At 42.3% G+C, this 14,260-nt stretch overlaps 1 protein-coding gene across 3 annotated transcripts in view; it reads left to right on the top strand.

Annotated features, from left to right (window-relative positions):
• Positions 1-4,924: 4,924 nt before the first annotated feature.
• Positions 4,925-14,260, top strand: part of ZFR (zinc finger RNA binding protein) — an 88,089-nt gene continuing 78,753 nt past the window's right edge. For all 3 annotated transcript variants that reach the window (XM_047729323.1, XM_047729322.1, XM_047729324.1), the window contains exons 1-2: positions 4,925-5,076; positions 5,366-5,465. In XM_047729323.1, coding sequence (XP_047585279.1) covers positions 5,040-5,076; positions 5,366-5,465 — 137 coding nt within the window. In that variant the 5' untranslated portion in view covers positions 4,925-5,039. The remainder of the gene's footprint in view (positions 5,077-5,365; positions 5,466-14,260) is intronic.

Below are 14,260 nucleotides of genomic sequence, written 5' to 3'. Positions count from 1 at the left end.
CTCCTCAGTTCTTTAAGAGTCCTTCATGTCTCTATCCATTTATCCACCACCCACCATCCATTGGCCAAAAACTCAAGAAAGAACTTAATTGGATTCTGAAGAATATCCTTACTACAGCACATTTCCAAGACTACACAGTTATTCCTCCAAGGGAAGGGAGGAGAGTAGAGGGAAGGGAGAAAAGGAGAAAGGAGTGAGGGGAGGGGAGGGAAGAATTTAGAGGGGAATGCTTCCTGGTCTTTCACATCCCCACCCCCTGGAGTACCTCCTTCAGTTAAGGTTCTCTTGATTAAAATCAGAACTTTTCCAGGGCTCCTGGGAGGCTCAGTTGGTTAAACGTCTGCCTTTGACTCGGGTCATGATCCCAGGGTCCTGGGATGAAGCCCCACATCAGGCTCCCTGCTCAGTGGGGAGCCTGCTTCTGCTGCCCCTCCTGCTTGTTCTCTTTCTCTCTCTCTCTCTCTCTCTCTCCCTGCCAAATAAATAAAATCTTTTTAAAAAATAATAAAATCAGAACTTTCCCTTTGAACCATGAACATTGTCCTACCCATTTGGCCCTTAAAATTCAGTCTGACAGCTAGGTCAGCTCCCTAGCCTGACTCTGTTGTCCTCCACGTGCTGTCCACTCCTAGCACCATCTGCCTATGTTGGTAAAGTCCCGGAACGCCTGGAATCTCAGCCTGTCTAAGTCATGCCCAGAGCTAGAGCCTCATTTCCTGTTCTTTCTTTGTTAGCCCCAAATGCAATGACTGTAACTAACTTGGGAGACCATCGTAGGTCCCAAGTGAGTTTCCTGGCCTTCTTGTTCCCTCCCTTGGTTCTGGGGGAAACAATGACGAAGACACAGCCTGCCCCTTGCCTCCCCTTGCATGCCTCATGCATGATCCTCTGTGCCCCTACTCCTTTCCCCGTCCCATTATGGGCTTGAGCTTACCCTTCCCCTATATCCCATCTCTTGGCTTCTTCTCTGGGTGACAGGAATGGGTGATGGTTAGAATAACCAACCAACATTCATAGTACTTGCAATGAACCCCACATTGACCTAGGACCTTTACCTCTAGGAAGTTGTTAAAGCCCTATCACTTAGTGAGAGCTGAGATTTGAAGTCATATGGGTCTAGCTTCAGAGACCAATGCCTCATTCCCCATGCCATACTCTCTTGGCATACAGAGTAGCTCATAATACTATCCTTTCTGACAGGTTTGCATTTTAACAAGGACTTTTAGGATACCAGGTCTCAACTCAAAGGTGTGACTAAACGTGACTAGATGTATTTGGGGTGAGTTTAGGGACAGGCCTTCTCAGGCTAGCTCCACCTTGTGGTTAATGGGTCTGCTGATTAACGTTTTCTCATTTGCCTTCAGATGCTAATTGAAGTTCTTAATGATGACCCTGAGGCATTACAGGTTCCTGAAACTGCCTTCTGAATCATCAAAGATTAAGCTGTGCACTACCTGGTTCATTTATTCAATCAGTACCTACTGGGTGCCTATCACCAGGTACCCAATACTGGCACCCTGCCTTCATCGAGCTGTAGTTTGATGGCAGGAATAATGCTAAGCAAACAATGGTGCAGTAAGTGTGAGATTGCAGCTGTCACAAAGGCAATTTAAGGAGGGATGCCTGAGGCTCTGAGAGCATAATCAGGGTCTGATGGACCAGGGGGTCAGAAAAGGCTGAGGAAGAATTGATGGAGTGGAGATCTTGAAGCATGAGGGTTAACTAGGTGAAGAGAAGAAGGAAGAACCATCTAGTCAGACAGAACATGCAAAGCCCTGTGGTGGGAGGGAGCATGCTAAAGAGGAGGCCAAGGTAGCTGGAATGAAGAGAAGGAGGAGGAAGATGCTGGAAAAGGCTGGTATGCCTGACTACAAGGACTCTATAAGCCATGTGAAAATTTTGCTTGGTCCTAAGAGTGAGAGGAAGCACAGAAGGATTTGATCAGATTTGCATTTTGAACCCATCACTCTAGCTGAAGTGTGGAGAATGACAGCGAAGTGTAATTTTTTGTATTCTAGTGCCAACCACTTCTGGACATGAAGGATGACGGATGTTGTGATTGGCTTCCTCCAGTCAAGTCTCCCACCTGTTTTTGGTCTAGAGGATTACATATGACCATGTTGGCTAGACTGGGGACACTCTGGGACATAAAGCCTCCCAGGGCAAAGCCACCTGCTTTTTGGTTTTAGGTGACTGACTTGCATAGTGCATTCACTTACTAGAAGGTAGATTTTGAAAGGATTCACAATCATCCCGCCTAGTTCTTTTTAAATAAATACTCTGTGCTTGACATTGTTTTATAGAAGTGCTACCTCATTTAACCCCCACCACAGTCCTGTGAGCGAGATGTTATTATTATTCCTGTCATACAGGTTGAGAAAGATTAAATAATGTGTTCAGGCCATACTGCTACTAAATACGGAGGAAAAGGACCCAAGGCTTCTTAATTCCGAGCCCATCCCAAAACTCTTTCCTTGAATAAATCCATGCCAAGGGTAAGTTCAGCCCTTCCTACAGATTCTCTCTTTGAAGAGTACACTGTTGTAAACGATTTTCACCACTGCCACACTTATTCTGAACTCTAGGAACAGTTACCAAAGAGGCACGCCTTCCTCTTCCTAGTTAGCTGCTTGCTCACTGGGGTGTGCCAGCAGCCTTCTTCCATCCTCTAAAGGCCTGCCAAGCAGCCAAGCATAAAATTGGCCTAAAAATAATCTTCTTAGGCAGGTGATTAACACCTGTCTTTTCTCCTCCAGTTTTATTGAAGTAGCCTAGTAACTAATAGTACAAGTTTATCAAAGCAGTTACAGTCAGTGCCTTAAAAGCTTTATTGCTCCATGAAGTTCAAGACCTTTAAATGGGGTTTTAATATCCTATGTGTAGGAGACACTTTTTCCTAGCATCACTCTTGGACTGCAAATAATTTTTGCCTAGAGAAATATCAGTATTGTAAAAAAACAATGACATTGATTTTTTTCCCCAATGTTCTACATTTTCTCTTTTTTGAAATGAGTAAGAGGATAAATCAGACAGGTTCTTAGAACTCATACCTTTGTAGGAGGTGTGGGGGAGTCAGGTTGGCACAAGTAAGAATTGAAGTATTGTTTCTGCTATGGCATAAAAAGGTGGGATAAAGCCCTAAACCTCATGAGTGAGTTCTGATTCACCCTTTGCATTTCTTTTTAATGCTCATGTTAAGCATTGAGGAGGGGCACCTGGCTGGCTCAGTTGGAGGAGCACGTGACTCTTGGTCTCCGGGTCATGAGTTCAAGCCCCACACTGGATGTAGAGATTACTTAAGCAAACGTCTTAAAAAATGGTTAGATTATTTTTAAAGAATAATTAAGTGAATAAATAAACACTGAGGAGAAGCCAGTAGCAGAGGGTCTGGGACATGGAGAAGATGAGGAAGAGGTGAAATGGAGCATTTACGCATTGTTCAGAGGCAGGAAGTAAGGGGGAAGGAAATAGTCCATCAGAAGACGGACTGTGGGACGCCTGGGTGGCTCAGTTGGTTAAGAGGCTGCCTTCGGCTCAGGTCATGATCCCAGCGTCCTGGGATCGAGTCCCATATCGGGCTCCTTGCTCAGCGGGGAGCCTGCTTCTCCCTCTGCCTCTGCCTACCACTCTGTCTGCCTGTGCTCATGCTCGCTCCCTCCCTCCCTCTCTCTCTCTCTAACAAATAAATAAATAAAATCTTAAAAAAAAAAAAAGAAGAAGACAGACTGTAAGAAGAAAGAGTGGGTGGAAATGAACGGGGAAAGTAAAGAGAAAACAGAGAGAAAGCAGAGGGAAGAAAGAAATGCTTGCATGAGGGAGAGTAGTATTCTGTCCTCACCGGGAAAGATTTGGCATCCTTACCAGGGACCTTTCTGAAGATCCTGCCTCCTTATTGCTCAGCTCCAGCCTCACTAACTTCCTTGCTGCTCCTGCGCACTCCGGCTTTAGGGCCCTCCATTTGCTGTCCTTCTTCCAGGTGTCTACCAGGCTCTTTCCTCCCTTCCTTCAAGGCTCTGCTCAGGAGACTGTTCTGTCCACACTCTACAAAAAACACCTCTCTCCTATCTTTGCCTGGCTTTATTCCTAAAGCTGCAGTCACTGTCCGCTATACTATTTGGTCCTTGTCTGACACCCTCCTCCTTTCTCCCCAGAAGATAAATTCCATGTGGGCAAGGGACTTCCTTTTCTCCCCGCCATACATCTCTCCGACATAGCCTGACATTTCGTTGGGGTGGGGGTGGGAGGGTTGAACGTGGGGGAAGAGGGTTTTCTGGAGGGATGTTTGGAGTTGTGCTTCCAGTCCAACAGACTAGCATTCTTTTCCTCTCCTCCCCCATCCTTCCCTCCCCAATTTTGAGGCTGGGAACAAGAAGAAGAATGAGCGAAAAAGGACGTATCCAAATTCATCTAGCTCAAATTCCTTTTTTTTTTTTTTAAGATTTTTAAAAATTTATTTGAGAGAGTGACAGAGAGCGCACAGATGGGGGGGGAAAGGGAGAAGCAGGCTGCCTGCTGAGCAAGGATCCTGGGATCATAACCTCAGCGAAGGCAGACGCTTAACCCACTGAGCCACCCAGGTGCCCCTCCAGTTCAAATTCTCACGAAGAGTGCACAATCGAGAAGGACTGAAACAGAGCATTGCACACGAAAAAGTGAAAGGATGAAAAGAAGAGAAGGCTAACAGACGTCACTCTCCGTGGTCACTCTCCCTGATCCCCCCACGGCAGGACGAGGCGCTCCTCGCACTCTCCTCTATCGCCCTTGTTGTGGCTCCCTTCCCCGGTCACCTCCCGGTTGAGAGCTAGCTGCCAGACCGCCTTCTCCCGCGGGTTCCCCCAGGCCAGCCTCGGCCCGAGGCCCGGCACGCGCCCGCCCGAGCCGCGAAGGCAGCCGGGACTACAGCTCCCAGAGTGCCGAGCGCGGGATGCGCCTGCGCAGTGCGGCGGGAGGCGGCGGTCTGTTCTCCGCTGAGGAGGAGCGGGGCAGAGGAGGGAGGCAGTGGGTGAGAGTTCAGAGTTCAGCAGCAGCAGCCCGAGCCCATGATTCCCATATGCCCTGTAGTTTCTTTCACCTATGGTGAGTATAATGTACCCCGCCGAGGTCCTTGCCCGGCCCCTTACCCGACCCGGGGCCGCGGGGAGACGCGGGGGTTGGGGCTGGCTCCGGGGAGGAGGCGGCGGCCGCCACCGGGGCGTGCGAGTGAGTGAGGGAGTGCGAGGCGGGAGGGGGAGGCGGCCGCGGCCCCGGCCCGGCGAGGGCGGCTTCTCACAGCGCCTCTCTTTCTCCCTTTCCCCCCCTCTCGGCGTTTCTGCCCCAACGCGCCTCTCCTCCCGCCATGGGACCCGACTCTCCGTGCCCGCCGCAGTGCCCAGCCGGCTGGGGGAAGATGCCAAAATGGCGACCGGCAACTACTTTGGATTCACCCACAGCGGGGCGGCGGCGGCGGCGGCTGCGGCCCAGTATAGGTAACGGCTCCCCGCCCTCTCCCTTCTTTCCCCCTGCTCGCTCTTCCGCCCGGATCCCGTCGACACGACGCCCCCGCGCCGGCCCCCGCCCGGAGGCCCTGAGCCCCGGCCCGAGGCTGGCCGGGCCCAGCGGCCTCTCCCGCCCCGCCCGGCCCGGCCCCGCGGCGGGGAGCGGCCTCCGAGGGGAGGGCGGGAGCGAGGGACGATCGAGGTGTTGAGACGTGGAGGGCCGCCGGGGCTTTCCGCGGCCCCGCAGCTAAAATGGCCTCCCGCGGCCTCGGAGCCCCGCCGCCACCTCCGCCCGGCCGGCTGAGGGAGGGAGCGAGGCCGAGGCTCAGATCTCCCCCCAGCCCCCGCCCCGCCTGTCCAGTCCCCACCTCTAATCCCTCTCACACTTGGGGAACGGAGAGGGTGGGCGAAGGGGAGTGCCGAGGCGCGCTGCCCACCGGCCTCTTCCGCGACGCCTCCCGTGCGCCAGTCTTCGCCCGGTGTTGCCCAGAGCCCAGATAACGTGTCGTTTTCTCGGGTACCTTCTCCTTCGGCTCCTCCTGTCCCTCCGCTCGAAGCGTGCAAACAAACTGCGGGTGTCACTACATTGATTGGGTTCCTTTAGTTTTTTTCCTCCGGGGAGAGATGTAAACATACCAACCACCTGTGAATTTGTAGTTGGTGGACTGGAAAAGATGTGCGAAGTTTCTCGTGCTGGTAAATGAATCCCTGGCCTTGTTCTAACTATTGAGTTTTGGCTGGTGGGGGGGGGCGGTAATAATTCCCTTTGGCGGGTCTTTCTCCCAGGACTGGGGGGGAGGTGCAAGTGACATTATATTGACTTACTCTGATGCATCCTATGAAATCTCTACATTCAGGGAAGCTCTAATTTCTGAAGTGTCTGTAATTCATTATACATCTTACCAAATGAGAAAGACACGCTAGATTGTGTGTGTGTGTGTGTGTGTGGTCCTTGTTGCTTTTGAGTCAGTCTGAGACATTTTCTTTAGATTCAGACCATAAACCTACAGGGTTCCTAAGTGACAAGCTTGTTATAGAGAGATTATATTAGATAACTGTGTTAACTATTTGGTTAAACCCAGGTAATTTTTTCATCTCATTAACTTCACGTGTTGGGTTGTGTAATAGAAAGGGCATCACTGGGAATCAGAAGACCTGCCTTCTGTGTCTGTGTCTTTTTTGCTCTTGAATTTATGACGTTGGGGACATACTTATTTGGGCTTTCATTTTCCTCATCTGTAAAATGAGATATTGGGCTATCTTCTTGGGTAAAAGCCTGTAATTCTGAGAAAGTTGCCGTATTTCATGGAATTCTAAGATGCCATTTATTTGTAAAGGGTGACGTTATTTTATGTATCATTAAAAAAAATTGCTGCTAATTAAAATATACAATGGTTACAACCCCATTGATTCTAAGAGCTGTTAAAATGTGTAAATTCATTATGTTTACAAAATTGGTATTTTTATAATTGTTTTGAGTGTCTTGAATGCATGTGGCATTTTTTTACAAATCTGTTCTATCTTGAGACATATTCCAGAAAAAGGACTGAGATAACAAATTATTGGAGCAAAGTCTTGGGACTTTTTAGATATTAAATTCTTTGCTTATAAGTTGTGATAATTAAACTAACAAAGTGTCAGTTACTTTGATAAACACCTTTTAGACCAATAATTTTTGTGGGGAGAGAAAAAAATCAAACCATTTTCTTTTTCTGGGAAACAAGATAGCTAATCAGCATCTGTGCTATAAATCCTATGCTACCAAGTACTATGTGTTCTAGACAAAGCTGTATTTAACCATTAAAAATGTGACTTGTTTCACACAGTATTTTTTGTTGTTACTATGGGCAGAGTGATAGATTTTAGGATTATTTACTTAGTAAAAATATAGTGGGTTCTTTGGCAGTTTCGAAGTATTTTTTCTATTGCAAACCTACAGACAGAAATGGAGGATATGGCAACTTAAAGATACTTCTTTTTTTTTTTTTTTTTTTTTAATAAAATAGTTGGTTGTATGTAATTTATCCTGGTATAGAAGATTAGTACAGAATTTCTGTATCTGATTTTTTTCTTTGGCTTTGAATCTCGAGTTTCAGTAAACTGTAACAACCGTCCAAATTACTAAATTGTTTGTTATGTGTATGTCTAATGAGGAAAGACTAGTCTTTGGGCTATACTTATTTATGCATACATATGTCAGCAAAACTAATTGTTAATATGCTGTGTTCCTCTTATACAGATAAGGTACATGAAAAGTTGTTTGCTTTTAATGGGAAGAAAGCAGGCCCAATAATGCTAATACTTTGGCTCAAGGAAGATAAGTAGCCATAATAAAAGGATATGCAAAGAATGCAGTGATGATGCTTATTTTTTTTCTGCCTAGAAATCGTTATAATGTAACTTTTAGATGGAAGACCAAGGCTTACTTTGCAAGTTTTTTGTTGTTGTTTGTGGGGTTTTTGTTTTCATTTAAAGGATGCAAACTTGGGGAACATTTAAGTGTTTACATGCATGATGTGAGTAGTTCCTATGCCTGTCGTGTTGAATACAGATAACTGAAAGTAACCTAAATCTTCATTGCATTCTGCTTCTTAGTTTTCTTGGTTATGTAGCTACGTAAAGCTCTGAATTCTGCTACTTCTGTTAACCGCTAGATAAGCTAACTTTTTCATTTGTGTAATGCATATTAAATCTTTTTGTGATAAGCATTTACTTAGTCTTTGTGCTGCACGTTCCATCAGCTACTGAATATTTTTCTTCCTCTTTGTATTTTTTTAAGTGAATAAACCTATTACGCCCATTTGCCACTCTTGCAAATGCAATCTTTTCATTTTCTGACCTTTCATGTGCTTTTTACCCTTGGAAATGAAGAAATCAAGATATTTTAAAGTATTAATTTGTATGTGTTTATGTATGTGTATTTGGTAGAATTTGTGGGGCACAGGACAAAGCAGATCTCACGTACGGTGAAAAAATAGGATGGTTTCGAGGCAGAAAAGGGACTTGGTTGGGTATGTAACCTACTTTAATAGAGTTACCTTTTTTGTTTGAGAAGATAGGCTTACGGATAAATCTAATTTTGTAATCTTGGAAAAACATATTTCAACAGTTAGGAGGACTTAGGGTAGCAAAGAATGTGGGGGAAGATAATCCCCAGTGGAAAAAAAGTTTTCTGATTGTTTCATAGGCTTAAAATCATTTTTTTTTTCACTCCTTCATTGGAGGTGATACAGAAGTTCTCATGGGTGTTCACTTTCAGAGAGGAGTTTGTGTCATACACAAATACATATATGTAATATAAATATAAAGTAATCCATTATATTCTGCTATTAATAGGACATAAACATTTCTTTGAGTTTTAAACAGCCAGTTTCCCTTTGTTATTTAGGAAAGCCTTAGACATCAATTCCTTGACGTTATCTAATCAAGCTACTTGTCTGTTAAAACCTGGATAATCTAAATCTTTAGCCTGTGCTTAAACTAATTTTCTTTGTCCTATATATACTTAGCGTATCACTAAATAACTTCAGTAAAGTTAGCGATTTGAAAAAAACATTTTGCAACTTTTTTTTAACCCTTCTTATATCTAGTATTTATTGAATTCAAAGGCTTTAGGGTAGAGATTATATAAAGATGCAGAATAATTACTTTACCACCATAGTCTTCGAGTCTTAACAAATATTGTTAAATGGTAAATGTTTAGGTGAATCCTGACTGTTTGCTGGACATTAATTATCTGCTACAAAGGCATCTCATCCAGTGATTCTTGAGATATCTTTACTATGTCTGTTCCTAAAAGATAATTATTCTCTTCACATCATTGAGATAGATAACTTGGGTAGGCTGATGAGCTAGTGAATTTTCCTTTTCTCCTTCTCTTCCTTTTTTACTTTATTTTGAGTGTAGTGGTAAGAAAACTATGTCTTGAGAAAAGAATAAGAGTAACACTGGTAAGGTGGAAAAGGAGTAATCACTCACCAAGAAGGTGAAAAACCAGGTGAACAGGTTTCCGAAACCAATCATGGTGATGGAAATTTACTGGCTCTACAGAAAAAAAAAATTCTGCAACTGCTAATTATATCAGCTCTTTCATTGTTGAATCAGAGATCTTGGGAATCATATTGCATGAATGAGTTTAAAAATGACTTTTTTTTTTTTTTTTAAGATTTTTTTATTTATTCGACAGACAGAGATCACAAGTAGGCAGAGAGGCAGGCAGAGAGAGAGAGAGGAGGAAGCAGGCTCCCCGCAGAGCAGAGAGCCCAACGTGGGGCTCGATCCCAGGACCCTGGGATCATGACCTGAGCCGAAGGCAGAGGCCTTAACCCACTGAGCCACCCAGGCGCCCCATGAATGAGTTTAAAATAATGAAAATGTTCTAAAAGGATTGCTGCTGTTATATTAATGATACTTCTGTGTTATTAATAGTTTTAAGAGTAGTTGTGAGCCAAAATACTCCTGTATAGAACGTTTAAGTTATATGTTTGTGCTTTCCTAAACGGCTTTACCATATACTCTCACAGGAAGAGCATGGATTTGGAGCTTCTGAGACTTCAGATTTGAATCCAAGCTCTCTCATCAGTCACTTGGCCAAATCACTTCATTTTTCTGAGACCGTTCCCTCAGTTAACTTTCCTTTGATCAAGATTATATATAAAACCTTCTACCCTAGTGCCTGATTTTCAGTAAGCATTTTACCAATGTTAGTTATCTATGAAGTATAGGTATTTGAATAATACTATAAGGATTTTAGAGGAACTCCTTAGTTGATGTCTTTCATATACTTTATATAGAGAACATCATAATCTTAAGTAAAATGTTTTAAAAATAGGTATTTGAGTATCGATTGATAGGTCTCAGGTCCTTGTCAGTTTAATCGGGAAGGAAGGAAATTTTTTATTTGCAAGTGATAGACAAAAATATGAGATATAATAAGCATTCAGCAGATTTTCTGGATCTAAGATTAGGCAGAAATTGGTAAAGTTACTGTTTCAGCAATATTGAATTAATAAATTTCAAATTAAATCTTGTTTTTATATAGCCACAAAGCCTATTAAGTAGAAATAAAACGAATGAAATTTGCAGAACATTTGAGGAAAAAAATGCATTAGGATATAAAGCCCATAAAAGAAGACATAAATAAATGAGGATGGGCTGGGTTCATGGAGTGAAAAAAATCAATACTCTAAAGTTATCAATTTTCGGGGCACCTAGGTGGCTCAGTCGTTAAGCATCTGCGTTTGGCTCTGTAGTGATCCCAGGATCCTGGGATAGATCCCTGCATCGGGCTCCCTGCTCAGCAGAAAGCCTGCTTCTCCCTCTCTCACTCCCCCTGCTTGTGTTCCCTCTCTCACTGTGTCTTTCTCTGTCAAATAAATAAATAAAATCTTTTTAAAAAAATTTATCAGCTTTCTCCTAAGTAATCTATATATTTAATGTAATTCCAATAAAAATCACAACAGGTTTTTTGAGTTACTGGATCAAAAGAGATTCTAATGCTGGTGATGAAGACAGTATTTGTCCAAAAGTAGTCATGACAGATTTGTAATAATATGACAAGCAAGGTCTTATATTACCACATACCCAAACTTTATTTAGTATAGGGATAGACATAGATCACTGGATTAAAACTGAGATGGAATTATGCTTATGAGCAGTTGGATTATAAGGTATAGATGCTTAAATAGACATATTTGTAAAACCAGCCAAATTATTTTTCGGAAGTACACCATCAGGTTAACCAGAAGACAAAGCTTGGGGCTTGTAAGTGTAGTAATTGACAGATTGTGTTAGAATTACTAGGTACATGATTAAAGGTGTGGAGTGCACCTACTGTGCTCAGACAATTTACGTCTTTGGCACTCTTATTTCAGAATTAGGGTCACTGTTCGGAGTATAGCATTTCTGAGTGTTGTGTGAAAGCTGTGTGCTTTCATGCATGTAGAGGACAAATAAAGATTAAATAAATATGACGTTGGGTTTTTTTTGTTTTAATATAAATCTCACATATAATATGTATGTTAAAATACATTTTTAGGGAGTAACACATGATATTTAATGAGTTATCTACAATATGTGCAGTCCCTGCACTCAGCAGTTTACATTTATGTAAATTTATGATCATACCTGAATTTTAATGAAATACTAAAATGGGGAATTGGAGGATTCTGACTCTGAAGTTAGAGGTATGCTTCATAGTCTTCCGCACAGAAAATTGAGGGAAGATTATTTTATTATTCTTTTATTTTAAAGCATTTTATTATTTTTTTTCTTAAGATTTTATTTATTTGAGAGCATAAGCAGGGGGAGCAGCGAGGGGAAGGGAGAAACAGGCTCCTTGCTGATCAGGAAGCCTGACTTGCGGCTCTATCCCTGGGATCATGATCTGAGCTGAAGGCAGATACTTCACCAGCAGAGCCACCCAGGTGCCCCTGAGAGAAGATCATTTTAGACAGAGGAAATGTGTTGAGCCAGGACAGAAATGTATGATGCTTGGTATGATTGAGAGGAGATGGGTCTGAAGTCAGGCGACCTGAGCTGAATCCTGGTACTCTATACCACTTGCCATTTGACAGTGGAGAAACAGTTTCTTGATACTTAAGTTTCTTCATCTTTAATCTGGAGATAATACTGTTCCTTACCTCATAGGATTGAGATTTTTTTAAAAATTCTCTGTTAAAGTGCAATATATATAAAAAGAACTGCACATATAATAGTATAGCTTGATGAGATGTCATATACTGAATATACCTGTATAACCAGCACCCAGATAAAAATAAAAACAATATTACCAGCATCCCGGGAGGCTTCTACATTCTCCATTGTGTTTTGAGGATTCGTTAACGTAGCATTTGCAGAGTTCTGGAAACAGTCCCTGGCATATATTACATCCCCATTAATGTTAGCTATTATATTCAGTAGAGCATTTGGAAATGGAGCTTAGGAAAGGGATAAGGGTTGGTAGTATGAATCTGGGTATCATTTATATGGTAGTGATCCCCATTATATACAGTGTATGACATGCATCATTTAGTAAACATTTTTGAATGAATGAAAGAAAAAAACAGAGCCGTGGTTGCAGACTTGGGGAACATCTGTGTTGAAAGTAGGGCCAGAGAAAGAAAGAAATACAGGGTAGGCAAGGAGCTATGAGAATATGTCATAAAAACCAGAAGAAGAAAGGTAGTAAGCAATGTTAGTTATCAAATTATAGGTATAATTTTAATGGATAGCTATTATAGAAAACCTCAGATCTACTTATTTGGAACTACAGAAAATGTGATAAAATTTTGCTTAAAGTAAGTTTTGTGGTCTCTATCAGGGCATGCACAGTGTCCCTGGAGGGAAAGGCCTTCTCCCTGTTTCTCCAGCTTCACTGTGGGGTGGAAAAGGTTAACTTCACTCCTTGTGTCCTAGATCTTTTGTTAGAAACCTGCTTTTCTGTCCACATACTTGGGCCTTCATCCTGGGGGCTTTAAAAAAAAAAAAAAGTTTTGTGGTCTAATTTATTATTCATATAAATTCTTGAGGGTCTTAGAGATCAAAGGGGCATAAAATATTGGGAAGCACTATTCTTGACGACGAATGAAAATAAAATTTTTAAATCTTTTTTTTATTTCTGGGAAAATATAGTATATAAAATGCATTACAGTGATAGGGTAGTCAGCTTTAACTCAGAAAGAATGTTCTTGAAAAGAAGTTTGAAGAAATCTAATACTTTTTTGATAGGAAAAATAATACAGAAGCCATTTAAATAGTAACCATATAGATGAAGGCAAAGAATGCTGTGATTTATGAAGATGGCTTTATGGCTTCTCTCACTCCAAGTTATACACACCCCAAACCATTTATTACTATAAACAGATTGCTCATCATAAAATGTAAATTCAGCACAACACTCTTTTGCTTACAATCTTACCTGGCTATCCATTACTTTTAGAATATCTGGTTATCCTACCTTTAAGAATTTTAGGATCTTATTTTACACATTTATAATTCGTTTTCCACATTTATGAAATCAAGACTTCTGAAAATACTCCTAGTGTGTTTGTAAAACATTTGACAATAAAAACTGACCTTAAGTGTTAGGAGGCTATTTTTAGTTTTTTTCATCTCACTTAGTGTGAGTGTTCTGTTCTTTTGCTGGCGAAATTTTTCTTGAGTTCAGAAAGTTACAGGGCACTTTGGTTTAATTGACTTATGGTATATCTACCAGCTTTTCTTTCGCTGGCAAAATTTTTCTTGAGTTCAGAAAATTAAAGGGTACTTTGGTTTTATTAACTTATGGTATCTAACTTATGGCGTACATAATTAACTTACGTACCCAGACATTTGTGGGGTTTGATTTTTGAGCAATTTTATTTACAAATAGTTAAAAGGATTGCCATTTCATGACTTTTTCTTCCTTAGAGGTCTTCCAAAAAAAATCCTCTAATTTTTAAAAGTGGAATAGTGTTGGGGTGCCTGGGTGGCTCAGTGGGTTGGGGCCTCTGCCTTCGCCTCAGGTTCCAGGGTCCTGGGTTCGAGCCCCACGTCAGGCTCTCTGCACGGTGGGGGGCCTGCTTCCTCCTCTCTCTCTCTCTTTCTGCCTGCCTCTCCACCTACTTGAGATCTCTGTCTGTCAAATAAATAAATAAAATCTTTAAAAAAAAAAAAAAAAGGTGAAATAGTGTGCCTGGGTGGCTCAGTCAGTTAAGCCTCTGTCTTCAGCTTGGGTCATGATCCCAGGGTGCTGGGATGGAGTCCTGTGTCGGATTTCCCTGCTCACCTAAGAGCTTGCTTCTTCG

This window comes from Lutra lutra, chromosome 5 (genome assembly GCF_902655055.1).
Source record: "Lutra lutra chromosome 5, mLutLut1.2, whole genome shotgun sequence".
In the NCBI taxonomy this organism is placed as follows: Eukaryota; Metazoa; Chordata; class Mammalia; order Carnivora; family Mustelidae; genus Lutra; species Lutra lutra.
Note: the sequence above shows the minus strand (reverse complement) of the source record. Positions and strands in the feature narration are given on the sequence as shown.